At 40.9% G+C, this 14,680-nt stretch overlaps 1 protein-coding gene across 1 annotated transcript; it reads right to left on the bottom strand.

Moving 5' to 3' along the window:
• Positions 1-2,543: 2,543 nt before the first annotated feature.
• LOC139542584 (UDP-GlcNAc:betaGal beta-1,3-N-acetylglucosaminyltransferase 7-like) lies at positions 2,544-11,797 on the bottom strand. The gene has a single exon (XM_071348195.1). It carries the CDS (start codon positions 11,402-11,404, stop codon positions 10,157-10,159), a length of 1,248 nt encoding a protein of 415 aa, XP_071204296.1. The 5' UTR covers positions 11,405-11,797; the 3' UTR covers positions 2,544-10,156.
• Positions 11,798-14,680: the final 2,883 nt, after the last annotated feature.

The raw sequence follows: 14,680 nt of genomic DNA on the forward strand, positions 1-14,680 counted from the left end.
AAGTGTCACAACAACTTCATGCCCGGTCAGGAGGTGAGATTCTGTTGCACTCCCACAGATTACACAATAAAAGGACCACTGATACTGGCCTTGGTCCTTTTCACTGGAGCAAGTCACTGTTAGACTAACTGCACGTAAGATATGATTTACAGTACTTCTCGTCAAATCAAGAAATATGCCAGCATACATTCAATTTTATTGTATTAAAATGATCACTTGGGATCAGTTTTCTTAATATTTAGCCATTTCCACTAAGGCAGGTGCATGTTGTTTTAGGCCGGGATTCAATCCGATCGTGCTTTGTCGGCTATGCACCTTTTAAAGGCTTTCGCAGAGACCACATTCACGGTAAACGCTGCATGTGGCATTTAGTTTTGCCTGCGTCTCCATTTGAGGTGAGAAAAAAAAGTGATACAGGCCTAAGGTGAATGAGACAGTAGACTAAAATGCTAAGTATGTAGATAGATAGACATAAAGGTGGTTTAGGAAATCTAAGGACATTCACGCAATTTTATTAATCGAAAGCAAAAGAAAATGTGACAACTCTTTTGCATTCTGATTTATTATGGAGGGATAAAAAATGAAGTATTATTAAAGAGATGGCCATTTGACATAGAGATGTGAACTTAAAATGTCATATGTACTTATAATGGCCTGTGTATTCAATGTCTTAAATGTGACAACCTCCACAACCCTATCCATTTTCCAAATTCTCCCACATGGTAAAGTGAACGTGAGAGTATTAAATATCAATAACAGCATTTAGAAAATATGGACACGAGTCCCTGTACAGAAAAACCACATGAATTTCACATGATCACATGTGAAGTGTTTCAAAAACAGGCTAGGCAAGTCTAACTAGGCAAGTCAGTTAAGAACAAATGCTTATTTACAATGATGGCCTACCCCGGCCAAACCCTAACCCGGACGAAGCTGAGCCAATTGTGCGCCGCCCTATGGGACTCCCAATCACGGCCGGTTGTGATACAGTCTGGAATCGAACCAGGGTCTATAGTGACGCCTCTAGCACTGAGATGCAGTGCCTTAGACTGCTGCGCCACTCATGGTTTTCAAATAGGTAGGCAGTAGATTGTCAAGTGCATATGGACATAAAACAAAAAAAGCGTAAATAGTAAGAAATATGCTGTTTATTGAAGGATATTTGAATAGAACATTTGAGCTGCATGCTCAATGCATGTTCTACACTAAGCCTCTTTTTGTGGAAATTTGACAGTGAGAGACTCTTCTCTAAATAACATTTGGAACTTGTTTGGTGACATCCATCTACTGTTGTCATGTGTATCAGACAGTCAAGCAAAGATTGAAACTGTGTCTTTCAACGACGATGGTTCTCTTCACACAAGGACAGTGTTCTCCTCACACACGGACATTGTCCTCAGATTTTTTAAGAAGCGCTGAAGCTCTCAAGCAGCTCTGCCCCATTCATTCTCCCTCACCTCTCACACACTTCTTCTTACTTTCGGCAAGGAAAACTCTCAGTAGCAGTTTAACCTCTGCAGCCCAGGCCCTCGCCTGGTGTGCCAGATGAAAAGCCCCAGTGTTGAAGCCAAGTCGGCCATTAGGGGTCTGACACCGGCCCACAGTGCTGCTGCACAGGGGAGGGATAGAGGGAGAGAGTCAGGGGACTCGCAGGTCAACAGCAGACTGACTTGCTCTTTGTCCTCCAGGCCTGGAAGGCTCACCTCATGGGCTGAGAGGGCTGTAAACAGAACTCACGGAGGACTGTGGTATCGCAGTGAGCCCAGCAGGCACAAGGTAAGCCATTCATACACCCATTTACCCCCCCCTGCTCTTCCACCCAAAAGCCTGGGCTAGTGTTAGACCCATGGAATGGGCCCATGCTACCTGTTGGTCAAACATAGAGCGGTGTTCCTGTCTCATACCAAGAGGTGCATTGAAATGGTGACTTATGTCAATTTGGAGTATAGTAAATAATGTATGTTTGCATTTTAGGGAGTTCATAAAAACTGGAAAGGCCAGCAATGCTTTCAAAATGCAAAACCAATGAGTGCATGTGAATGATCAGTATGTGCTCAAGTAACATGCATACATGACTGCATTTAATCTGTTTACACTCTTTCACTGAACGTTTCTGTTGTCCTTTCCCTTCCTCCTAACCTCTGGCAGCACAGGCTGTTGTTGTTCTTTCAGATGTCCTTTGTGTCCAATCAAACATGCATATGTTGACCAATGGGTAAAATTATATTTTTATTGTGTAGATACTCCTCTAAATAAACAATGGTCAAACCTCATGTCTCTATGATAATCTGTTCAAATGTTTTGGGAGTTTTTACCCTTGTAGGATGGACAAAATTAGGGTGACTAAATCAATGGAGGCCAGAGGAAAAAAAGTGGTAAAAAATAAGAGAAATTGCCCAGCATCGCTTCAGCTCGTCTGGATGCTGTGCGAGAACTACCTGACAGGCTCACTTTCCTGTTGAACTCGTCATCTTTCTTCTCGAATCCGCAAGACATATAACAATATAGTAGTAAGATGGATATAGATTTTGAGACATGACATGTAGTATTTTAATATTTTAGTAAACACTTTTCATGTACAAAATTCCTGTTATTTTTCTAAATTCTCACAAAAACAAGTTAATCTCTGAAATGTAAACGGAGCACTGAGCATACTGCAAGCTTTTTTTCAAAGCCTTTTACATTTAATTCAGCTTGTTGTGCTAATTTTGCGACCCGCGGAAACAACTTTGAAGACACCACCACAACAGGTAAAATCCTCAGTTGCTGCGAGAAAGCTGCACCGCTCAACTGAGCTCTGTGCTTATTAGCGGATGTAATATATTACGAAATCTGACTTTTTCGATATACTATTCATGAAATGTTAGAGAAAGGCCCCACTGAACGATTCAGAGCAGGAGTAATCATATTTATCTTGGTAAAATTTATTTTATAACACAAGGAAGTGAAATGTCAGCACCAAAGCGCATTGTCACCCACTCTGGGCAGAATGAGTGGACACCTTACATATAGATGCATGCCCATACTCCAAACATGTGCACACACACAGCCAGCATTCAAACACTGTACAACCTGCTTGCCTTGCAGTTTACCTGTATACAATCAAATTTATTTTTAAAGCCCTTCTTACATCAGCTGATGTCACAAAGTGCTGTACAGAAACCCAGCCTAAAACCTCAAACAGCAAGCAATGCAGGTGTAGTAGCACGGTGGCTAAGAAAAACTCCCTAGAAAGGCCGGAACCTAAAAAGGAACCAGGCTCTTAGGGGTGGCCAGTCCTCTTCTGGCTGTGCTGGGTGGAGATTATAACAGAACATGGCCAAGATGTTCAAATGTTCATAGATGACCCGCAGGGTCAAATAATAATAATCACAGTGGTTGTAGAGGGTGCAACAAGACAGCACCTCAGGAGTAAATGTCAGTTGGCTTTTCATAGCATCTCTACCGCTCCTGCTGTCTCTAGAGAGTTGAAAACAGCAGGTCTAGGACAGGTAGCACGTCCGGTGAACAGGTCAGGGTTCCATAGCCGCAGGTTGAACATTTGAAACTGGAGCAGCAGCACGACCAGGTGGACTGGGGACAGCAAGGAGTCATCAGGCCAGACCTGAGGCATGGTCCTAGGGCCCAGGTCCTCTGAGAGAGTGAAAGAAAGAGAGAAAAAGAGAGAGAGAATTAGAGAGAGCATACTTAAATTCACACAGGACACCGGATAGGACAGGAGAAATACTCCAGATATAACAGATTGACCCTAGCCACCCGACACAAACTATTACAGCATTAATACTGGAGGCTGAGACAGGAGGGGTCGGGAGACACTGTGGCCCCGTCCGACGATACCCCCGGACAGGGCCAAACAGCCAGGATGTAACCCAGGATGTGCCAAAGCACAGCCCCCACACCACTAGAGGGATACCTTCAACCACCAACTTACCATCCTGAGACAAGGCCGTGTATAGCCCACAAAGATCTCCCCCACGGCACAAACCCGGACAGGAAGATCACGTCATTGACTCAACCCACTCAAGTGACGCACCCCTCCTAGGGACGGCATGGAAGAGCACCAGTAAGCCAGTGACTCAGCCCCTGTAATAGGGTTTGAGGCAGAGAATCCCATGAACACACTCAGTAATTCCTCATGGTGGTGGTGGAAGGTCATTCTCTTCTCTTTCTCCTGTGCACTGGGAAGCTTGGCAGTGTGGCTAAACTGAAGCAGGTGTGGTGGGTGGGGGGTAGGGGCAAGGCCATGGGCAAAGGGAGAAGGATTCCTTTGAAACTGTGAACCCACACCCAATCGTCCCTGCCCCAGTCTTCTCACACAAGGGCCTGCACAAGGGGACCCTAGATTGTCCAGGAGACAGGAATTAGGATGGACCACAGTACCATCCCAACAGTATGAAATACCTTCCTTCCTCTGTCTCCTTTCCTTTACAATCACTAATCTGAAATGATATGATAGGTTTCAATCAAATGGCTTTAACCCAAACGATGTAGTCACCCTACACCAGTGGGAGAGGAAATGAGGGAAGGAGATGTGTTAGAGTTTTGGGCAACAGCTCTATGTTGACATCCTGACTAGGGAGGGATGGATTCACTTCCCTTCCCTCTGGGTCTGTCAGATGGAGGGACACTGAATATTATTACAATATATTACTACATTATTATACTCAAATATATATGAGTATACTGTATACTAAGTTATTATACTATAGTACAAATTCTAATGTATTTATCTATTACTCCAAAGTCAATAACTGCCTGAGTGTAGCATTACATTACAACAAGCTCTATGCATGGTATCTGTTTACATTTCACTTTACATGTCTCTCACTTTACATGTCTTATCTAATCAAATCCATTTTTTTAAACTTTGATGGTAGATTTGTCTTTTTTGTTTCATACTGCTTTTCAAATGTTTTGTCAAACTATTTATAGTCTCAAAATAAGTGTTTATATTTTAGAAGTGTCTAGAGACAATCAACACACAGCACAGATACAGTGCATTTGGAAAGTATTCGGACCCCTTCACTTGTTTTTCTTTAGGAGTAATGTAAGTTCAAGCCATAACTTATCAAATAGCTAAGATTTGAGAACGATCCCACTTGATGACACATATTAGGCAACTTAGTTCACTGTAATACCTTCTAGATACAGGGTAAGATGCACCATTTATAGGGCCCTATAAAATCGGTTTCATGTTTTCCTGATTTCGTATTTTTTTTTCCTAAATTCTCTCTTTTGTTTTTCAAACATTTTTACGTCTGGGATTTTTTTTCTCTAAATGTAGATTTTGGGGGTTTTCCCTTTAATGCAAGTGTGCACCAGGAAAATACCTTGTTTGGTTAAGTGGTGTTGATGTGGCGCTCATTTGATTGCAGAGTTTGCCAAACAAATGGCCACTGGATTGATGTAAATAATCAAGATATAATTCTGCCAGGTAGGCATAGACTACTTTGTAGTTAACGTTTAATTAAGAAGATTTTTGGGAAAGCCTTTCCATCTCTACCTCATCGCTAACAGCTACAAAGTGTAGACTTAAGCACGCATCAGACACACACACAGACAGGGGCATTCCTGTGCCGTTTCAGAAAGTCTTGTGAACATTCTCAAATCTGCATAAAAACAATATGCTCATTTTCCATCAACTGTAGGGTACTAGGGGGTAACTATTCTCATGGGGTAACTGCCCCCCCCTCGAAATCACATTAAGACCACAAGATGTCACCAAATTATTTTCCCAACACTCCCTCGTTAACAAAACATTTCCTCCGTGTCATCACAACTTTGAGATATTTCAACAAAACGATTTTGTGGTAAGTTGATCAAATTTTTTGAAATTTAAAAAAAATTGTAGATATATTCCAATGAAGTTAGATCTATCATTGTTTCGTAAATATACAAGGAAAGCCCTAAGAAAAATAATCCACTTGTTTAGAGAGACAAATGTTGATAATTTGAGTAAAGTAGTAATATGTTGGGGTCAACTCACCCCCCCTTACTAGGGGGTAACTGGCCCAGTTAGGGGCTAGTTACCCCTTCATGGTTATGTGTTTCTACCAGTCATTTAGACAATGACTAGCCCAGTTAGCACTAGTTTATGCTAACTTGCTAGCTAGCAACTTGACTTGCAGTAAATGCTATCCAGCTAGCTAGTTAGCATAAGCTGCTAGGAGTGCTAGCTAGCAACCTTACTACCAGATCGTCTGAAGTAAAATACATAAAAAATATAACGTAACTTAACTGAAGTTGTAAATGTTTCCAATAGTGACTGATAGCTTTACAGTTAATGTTACTTAATAGCCTTTTAGCTATTTAACACAACATTTTATGTCATATACAGTGCATTTGGAAAGTACTCAGACCCCTTCACTTTTTCCAAATTTTGTTACGTTACAGCCTTATTCTAAAATGGATTAAATAAAAAAATGTCCTCAATATACACAATATAACCCATAATGACAAAAGAGAAAACAGGTTTTTAGAAATGTTTGCAAATGTATATATAAAAAAAACATTTACATAGGTATTCAGACCCTTTACTATGAGACTTGAAATTGAGCTCAGGTGCATCCTGTTTCCATTGATCATCCTTGAGATGTTTCTACAACTTGATTGGAGTCTACCTGTGGTAAATTCAATTGATTGGACATGATTTAGAAAGGCACACACGTGTCTATTTATGGTCCCATAGATGACAGTGCATGTCAGAGCAAAAACCAAGCCATGAGGTCGAAGGAATTGTCCGTAGAGCTCCGAGACAGGATTGTGTCGAGGCACAGATCCAGGGAAGGGTACCAAAAAATGTCTGGAGCATTGAAGGTCCCAAAGAACACAGTGGCCTCCATCATTCTTAAATGGAAGAAGTTTGGAACCACCAAGACTCTTCCTAGAGCTGGCTGCCCGGCTAAACTGAGCAATCGGGGGAGAAGGTACTTGGTCAGGGTAACCAAGAACCCGATGGTCACTCTGACAGAGCTCCAGAGTTCCTCTGTGGAGATGGGAGAACCTTCCAGAAGAATAACCATCTCTGCAGCACTCTACCAATCAGGCCTTTAGAGTAGAGTGGCCAGACGAAAGCCACTCCTTAGTAAAAGACACATTGACAGCCCACTTGGAGTTTTCCAAAAGCCACCTAAAGGACTCTCAGACCATGAGAAACAAGATTCTCTGGTTTGATGAAACCAAAATTGAACTTTTTGGCCTGAATGCCAAGCGTCACGTCTGGAGGAAAACTGGCACCATCCTTACGGTGAAGCATGGCGGTGGCAGAATCATGCTGCGGGGATGTTTTTCAGCGGCAGGGACTGGGAGACTAGTCAGGATCGAGAGAAAGATGAACGGAGGAAAGTACAGAGAGATCCTTGATGAAAACCTGCTCCAGAGCGCTCAGGACCTTAGACTGGGGTGAAAGTTCACCTTCCAACAGCACAACAACCCTAAGCACACAGCCAAGACAACGCAGGAGTGGCTTCAGGACAAGTCTCTGAATGTTCTTGAGTGGCCCAGCCAGAGCCCGGACTTGAACCCGATCTAACATCTCTGAAGAGACATGAAAATAACTGTGCAGCGACGCTCCCCATCCAACCTGAAGAATAGGAGAAACTCCCCAAATACAGATGTGCCAAGCTTGTAGCGTCATACTCAAGAAGACTCGAGGCTGTAATTGCTGCCAAAGGTGCTTCAACAAAGTACTGAGTAAAGGGTCTGAATATTTACTTAAATGTGTTATTTCAGGGTTTTTTTTAAATACATTTTCAAAAATTTTGAAAAACCTGTTTTTGCTTTGTCATTATGGGGTATTGTGTGGGCTCATGAGCTGTGCTCCAATTTTACTGTGGATAGCTTTATTTTGGACCTATGTACAAATTAGAATCGTGCATAAGAGTTGCCACATCAATGTCACTGAATTAATTTAGTTAAGATATTGTTATTAAATGTTCAATACCAATGTTATTTAATGTTATTAGTTATATTCCATTTCAATATTATATTGCAATTAATATTTGTTTTAATTCATTTAAAACAACTATTGAAAACCTTTTGCTCCCGAATGTCATTTCATAGACTGCTGGGATTTAAGATCTTGCATTATTCAAATCATATTTAGTTCAATTGTACATAATGGATGGTATGGAAAAGGATCAACAGAGAAAAAACAAAGGAAATTAATGTGCAGGTGAGTTAAAAAGGACTTTACATCACATCTCCTCATGCTACACCCCCCCCCCTTATTTAGAAATAAGACAACTAGACCAAGCTTTTTAAGTATTACTTACTAAAGAATTTCTAAATAAAAGTACCCGGGAAAATTATCCCAGTACTTTAAAAAACGCCACTTTTCTAAAAACAACATTTCATGAAATCACTAAAGAAGTGTAGACTGTAGCCATTTATTTCGCTTTATAGTTGATGACCTTCATCCACTGCTTTTTTGGGTCAGCAATTAGACATTGTTCTTAGGGGAGCTAGTTACACCCTCCTACCATACTTGTTGTGGATAAAGGTATGCGTGTGTGATGACGTAGTGCACATAAAAATACTTTTTGCGGTTACATTCCCATGTACCGAATAAAGTATACAAGTTAAATGGGGATCCATTGCATATTCAACTCTACTGACGGTTTTGTCACACACAAAAAAATGCATTATAGCGAATGTGCCCACTCTGGACATGGTACTGCGCTCTATCCAACAGCTCAACAGCTCACAGATATGGAAACATGTTTTATTTGTAAAATGCCAGCCAAACATCAATCATCATGTCACCAGAATAAGATACTATATTTATTGGAAAGGAGCATCAACCTTGCACTTTCACCACCCGTTGAAGTTTATCTGTAGCCTAATCATCTGCACGCTTCCTTCCCTGAGTCTTGGGAGGATCACACACCATATCATCACGTGACTCCAAGTTTACTTCGATATGATGGTTATTATATCAATAAGGCGTTTCCACAGCCAATTCACGCATACCAAATGTTACCGACACCAATTGTCTGTGGGCATTTAGGCTATAAACTTGTACCGGCATTTCATGTTATCATCAACCCGGTCGTGATTTATTTCATATGTCAGGTAATTCATCCACATGAAATGGTTGTTCATGGCTTATGATTCACTTGTGCAAATTAATACATGTTCTATTCAGTTCAATAGATTTGGTTGATTTCTTACTAAATTCAATACATAGGCTATGTGAATATTGTTGAATTCGGTTGTAATGTCTGCAATACGTGATTCCGTTCGCGTTCTCCACAACACGGAATAGGGCCCTAAACCTTTATAATGTTGCATTTGTGACTTAGGTTTGTCCCATATTTATGTAGGTGTATATATTGTCCTTGTGTATTTTGAGTACATATCCATCAGTATTGACTGTAGATTTACAACCATTTTGTGCACAGATTGAAACATCCATGTTTGATTAAATAAAGCTAAATGAAGCTGGACAGTGCTGATGTTGCTCTTTTTCTGGTTTGTTTGAGATGTCAAAGATGTATTTTAGAGGCACCTGTTGCAATCTTCTACACCAACACTTCTACACCAACAATTAGTGTTTGATATCCACCTAGCAGCCCTCAACTCTTACCCAGCACTACAGTAAAACACTGATATAACAAATACATATTTATTGAATCTGTTACAAACATCAAACCAAAAACTAGTTTTGACTCTTAAAATATAATTCAATATGTGTTCTAGAATTTGTTCTTTACCTAATTATATTTTAATGTAATCTCCACCTTTTCAGTGTTACTCACACATCCATTATCTCAAAATTCAAAAGCACTAAAACTGTAGCATGAAAAGGGGTTTTCAGTGTCAAAGGCTGCCATTTATTTACAGATTTGGCTGAAAAAGTGGTTCATCTTGTAGACCTAAGGAATGTGCATTTACTTATTTGGTTTTCCTGTTGGGATTTGGGTCTACCTATCTACATTATAAAAACATTAACAAACAGGTAGGTGAGAATGAAAGAATGTCATTCATAAACATTTGTTTAAAAAAAAAAATCACCGCATGATTGTTTTCACATTCTTTCTTAGTTGGATCTTTTTAGTGCCCTACTAGGCCTACATACAAATATTACAATTCAATTGTAAAATCTTACAATATTTTTTGCATAACCTTTGAGTCCTTTTGAACTGTAGGTTGACACTCATTGTGCAGTCCTTTTGGCGCAAACCAGCTCCTTATTTTCTACTACGCTCCACATCATGAGTAGCTCCTGAGGGCTCAGTTTATGGACTACGATTAGGTTTTTGAAAAAGCACGGTTCGCTGTTCATTGGGCTCACTCTGCGTTTCATGATGCCAAAGGTCCTAAATCCTGGGTGCATCTCAGGTGCCAAGTGTAGCTTCTGTAGACACATTCCCAAAAAGACATCATCAATCGGATAGAGCTCCAAGGCCTCTGAAACCACGAACAGTCTCCGAGCTAATTGTGAGGACATTAAAAACCCACCACCACCAACATAAGGTGGGTACGGTTTGTCAAACAGCTCTTTGGGGATGTAATATTTGCTCTGGCGGTTTCTGATGGGGATGGCTTTGGAGATGGTGTCCCCAACAAATACATTTAGAACTTTGCGGTCCTCTGTCTTGAAACGAATAAGTTCCAGCAAGTTATTTGTATTCACGAAAACGTCATCATCCCCTTTGAATATAAACTTGGCACTGCAGCAGTGAATATCAAACCATTTCAGAAAATTTACCTCTTTCAAGGTGAGGTTGAAAAATGTGTCCATAAAATCCCATTGGAGAATGTCTCCATATATCATGTCCTCATACTCAATCAACTTTTGAAGGTTTTTAGTGTCTTTGCCATTTGTAGGGCTTCCAAGGAGAAACAGCGTTTTTATTCTCTTACCATCAATTGTTTGTTCCCTACCCCAGGTATTCCGCACGGCCTCTCGCCTATCATGCTGCTCTATAACGGATTTTACAACCATGAGCAAGTGCACGTCTCCATTCCTGCACTTATCCGGATGGTTTATCAACATTGGGAAATATCGACAATGTCTGTGCAACACAAACTGGTGGAACCTCGTATCCAAACGTCGAAACCAATCATTTTTCCTTACAGCTGAATCTTCACTGCAGTTCATAACGTGTACATCCCAAGTAGACGCAGTAGTGTTGGAGACGGTCACCCGTGGCGCATCCAAATCATCACCAATAACTGGCGGCGAGTAGTTTCCCAAACTGCTTTTCAATATGCGTTTTCCTTTGTATAAATCACACTCAGGTCCACACCAACCGGCGTGTCCCATACTTTTAACCTCCATGTCGTCCTTGATGCTGTTATCCACAAGCTTGAACTTTGAAATCATCACCAAAGACGCAAAAACGAGAGACAAGCTCAGGAGAGTTTTCAATATCCTCTTTCTCCTGAAAAAATTATCCATAATTATAGCGCCAAAAGCGTATGAATGAATGAGAAATACTTCAATTGAATAGGCACCCCTATTTTCATAGCATTTAATTACTCTTTAGTGTCCATTTGAAGTCCATCATTGTCCTTTGAAAAATGGAGAGCTGCGCGTAAATTATAGACTGGCTACAGAGTCAACAGAGCAACTATTCCGTGTCAAGCTACATTGAAAATAAACTGGCTACGCCACCGTGCTATTCCCCTACATTTACTTTATTTTCTTTGAGAAAACAATCTTTGTTACATCATGCAATTTTTTAAAATTTATATTCGGTGAGATATAGTCTACCACCTTGAGACTGGTCTTGAAAAGTGACTGTCGCCTACGAGCTTCTCCCCTTATTCACTTTTAATTCTCCCCTCCCCACTACACTTTTCTGTGACCAAATGCAGGTTTCCTATTTCACATCACAGGTGGCTCACTGGACTGCGCGTCCTGTTGGTTCACTAGACTTTGAACATCGACAAGGCTAGATATCTAATGTCATAGGATTCTTGAAAAAACGAAGTCTAAGGCTGAGGCTATATTGTTCATTTGATTGCACCTATGCTATTTATTTTTCAAGCATTGTAATGTATTGTCATATTATAATTATCATAACGTTATACTGTATTATATAATATTGTGTATGATACAATTGCCCATCAAAGTAGCTTCAGAAAGCTTGATTAGAATCTAGTGGGGAAATGTGTTTTGCGGCAATCTCCAGTAATACAAAAATATATATATGTGTGAGTGAGAATATCCCCCGGGGCCAAAACAGTGTAAGTCCAGGGGAGGTGTGAGGAAAATCAAGCTTTCAGCACCCCTGTGTGTCGGTTTTGGGGAATTGTCAAACGTCTGTTGAGAGGTGCGTGCAGTGCGCACATTGGGTCAAACTTGTGTCGTTTTTTTTTTTATAGGCCAAGTGTCTTGGCCTATAAAGTGCATTCAAAATAAGACACGATACTCAAGTAGTTAGCTAGCACACGGTGTCGCTAACGCCTGCTGTGTACCAGACTAGCTGGCTAAAAAGTGTATTCTGTGGGGTTTATCGGCGGCTGACATCCAGCGTCTTTAACGCCACCTACTGTACTGAAGCGCACCTGCCTCCCGCCTGTCCGAGCTTCTTCTTCCACGAGGTTTAAGGGCGGTTGGCATCCAATAAATGTTGCATTACCGCCACCTGCTAGGCTGGAGTATAACTCCCTTATACCTTGCTTGAAAAATAATAATAAACAAATACCCTACCATCTACTACACTCACCCTACTCCACTATTTTAACCTATTAAGTCCTTCAAAATTCAAAAGGCACTCGCACATCTGAGCAATCTTCTTTACAGGTGCATGGCCACAGTTGAACAAGATGAAGGAAAAAGAAAACCGCACACTGCTCTCGATAGTATCACTGATCTTTAATTAATACATTTACGTATCGGCCTTCGTCAGAGTTTTTGTGATTTAAAAAAAAAATATCACCCTTATGTAGACCTAGCCCCACCCACATCCGTTCCACGCATCGAAAGGGGTTGGAGGCGAAGGAAAAATAAATAAGTGCTACCAAATATAACAATATGCATTTCATAAATATTCGAATAAAGTGTGTAAATAAGACGTATTTAACACGTCTGTAAAACCACAATGAGGACATAGCAAGTTTTCATTAATCAGTGGGTACATCGTACGACAAACATCAGAGTAATCTTCAATAGGCACATAATTCATGTTCAAATTCACAACATAACATACATAGGCATTTCATCATGAAGTCCTTTAGGAAATAATGTCTGGAGGGTGAAAATCCCAAAACATTCTCTTTTACTCAGAGTATTATTAATCTCACCTCCCCTGTCTGATATCTTAACTTTCTCTATGCCACAAAACTAAAGGTAGAAATGTCATGCTTTAGGTCATTAAAATGTACTGCGACTGGATAATCGTCCCTGTCGTTTCTCCTGATTTAACTTTTATGTTCACTAATTCTCTGTTTGAGAGAGCGGGTGGTTTTACCGACATAGCAGAGCCCACATGGACATTTAATAATGTAAATAACATGGGTGGTGGAACACGTAATAATGTCATTTATTTGGAACCGTTTTCCTGTGTGTGGGTGGCAGAAATATTCACACTTCATCATAGTGTAACGACCCTGGGTTTATATGCGCGGAAATCGACTCTTCCGCTTGAGCATGCTTTTGCGGCACAGTCGATAGCGCGCCGGACCTCGGGCTAGAAGGTCGAGGGTTCGAGACCTGCTCCCTGCTGTTTCATTACATTGGTGTCGGAAGTGATCGGACCTTGCATCCACGACAGTGCGTGTGCTTGGCCGGTGAGCGCGTTCCTGTAAGACGTAGAGTCGCAAGCTAGCGCGAGGACGCGCTCTTTGAAAGGAGGGAGTAGTGTAACGACCCTGGGTTTACAAGAGCGGAAACAATATTGTTGCACTATGCGCATCCACTGCATTTATAGCTACCATTTGGAAGAGGGCGAAAAAGAGCCTGGCTGATTTTCTTTTGTGGCTGGCAGTTGGCATGAACCAATTTATCGAGTAAATTGCGACCTCTCCTATACACAATACGTGGTGGATCTTTTAATTCAGTCAGCAAAGCTGGGTCCGATGATAAAATATGCCAGTGTTTCTTGATCGCATCTCCCACTTTTCGCGAGTTCAAAATATATGTGGTTGTGAACATTACGGAGTGTTCTTTTTTTGTTGCAGTTCATCTCGTGTTTTTCCCAATGCCAAATTAAGAGCTTCATCCACACATGGTGGCGAACAGCCTCTTTTTAGAAACCTAATGCGCATCTCCGCTGCTTTTTCTAGATAATCATCTGTAGAGTAGGATATACGGCGCAGTCAGAAAAACTGGCTTCTTGGAAGTACTTTTTTTAATGGCTAAGGGTGGAAGCTGTCCCCCTGCAATAGAGTATTTCTGTCCGGTTCTTTTCTATACAGAGTTGTAAACAGGGTTCCATTTGATTTCTCAATCCACATATCGAGGTAATGAACACGTTGAGTGTCACATTCAACAGTGATTTTGTTATTGGGGTCAATGTCATTGAGTAGTGCCATATAATCTGACAGCTCTTTTTCCGTTCCTTCCCATATGCAAAACATTTCGTCAATATATCAATACTACTTCAGGACATAATTAAAAAATAGATTTTCGTTTTCATTATTAACAAAACGTTCTTCAAAAAGACCCACATAGAGGTTAGCATAGCTCGGAGCGAATGTGGAGCCCATCGATGTTCCATTCGTTTGGAGG

This window comes from Salvelinus alpinus, chromosome 17 (genome assembly GCF_045679555.1).
Source record: "Salvelinus alpinus chromosome 17, SLU_Salpinus.1, whole genome shotgun sequence".
NCBI lineage: Eukaryota > Metazoa > Chordata > Actinopteri > Salmoniformes > Salmonidae > Salvelinus > Salvelinus alpinus.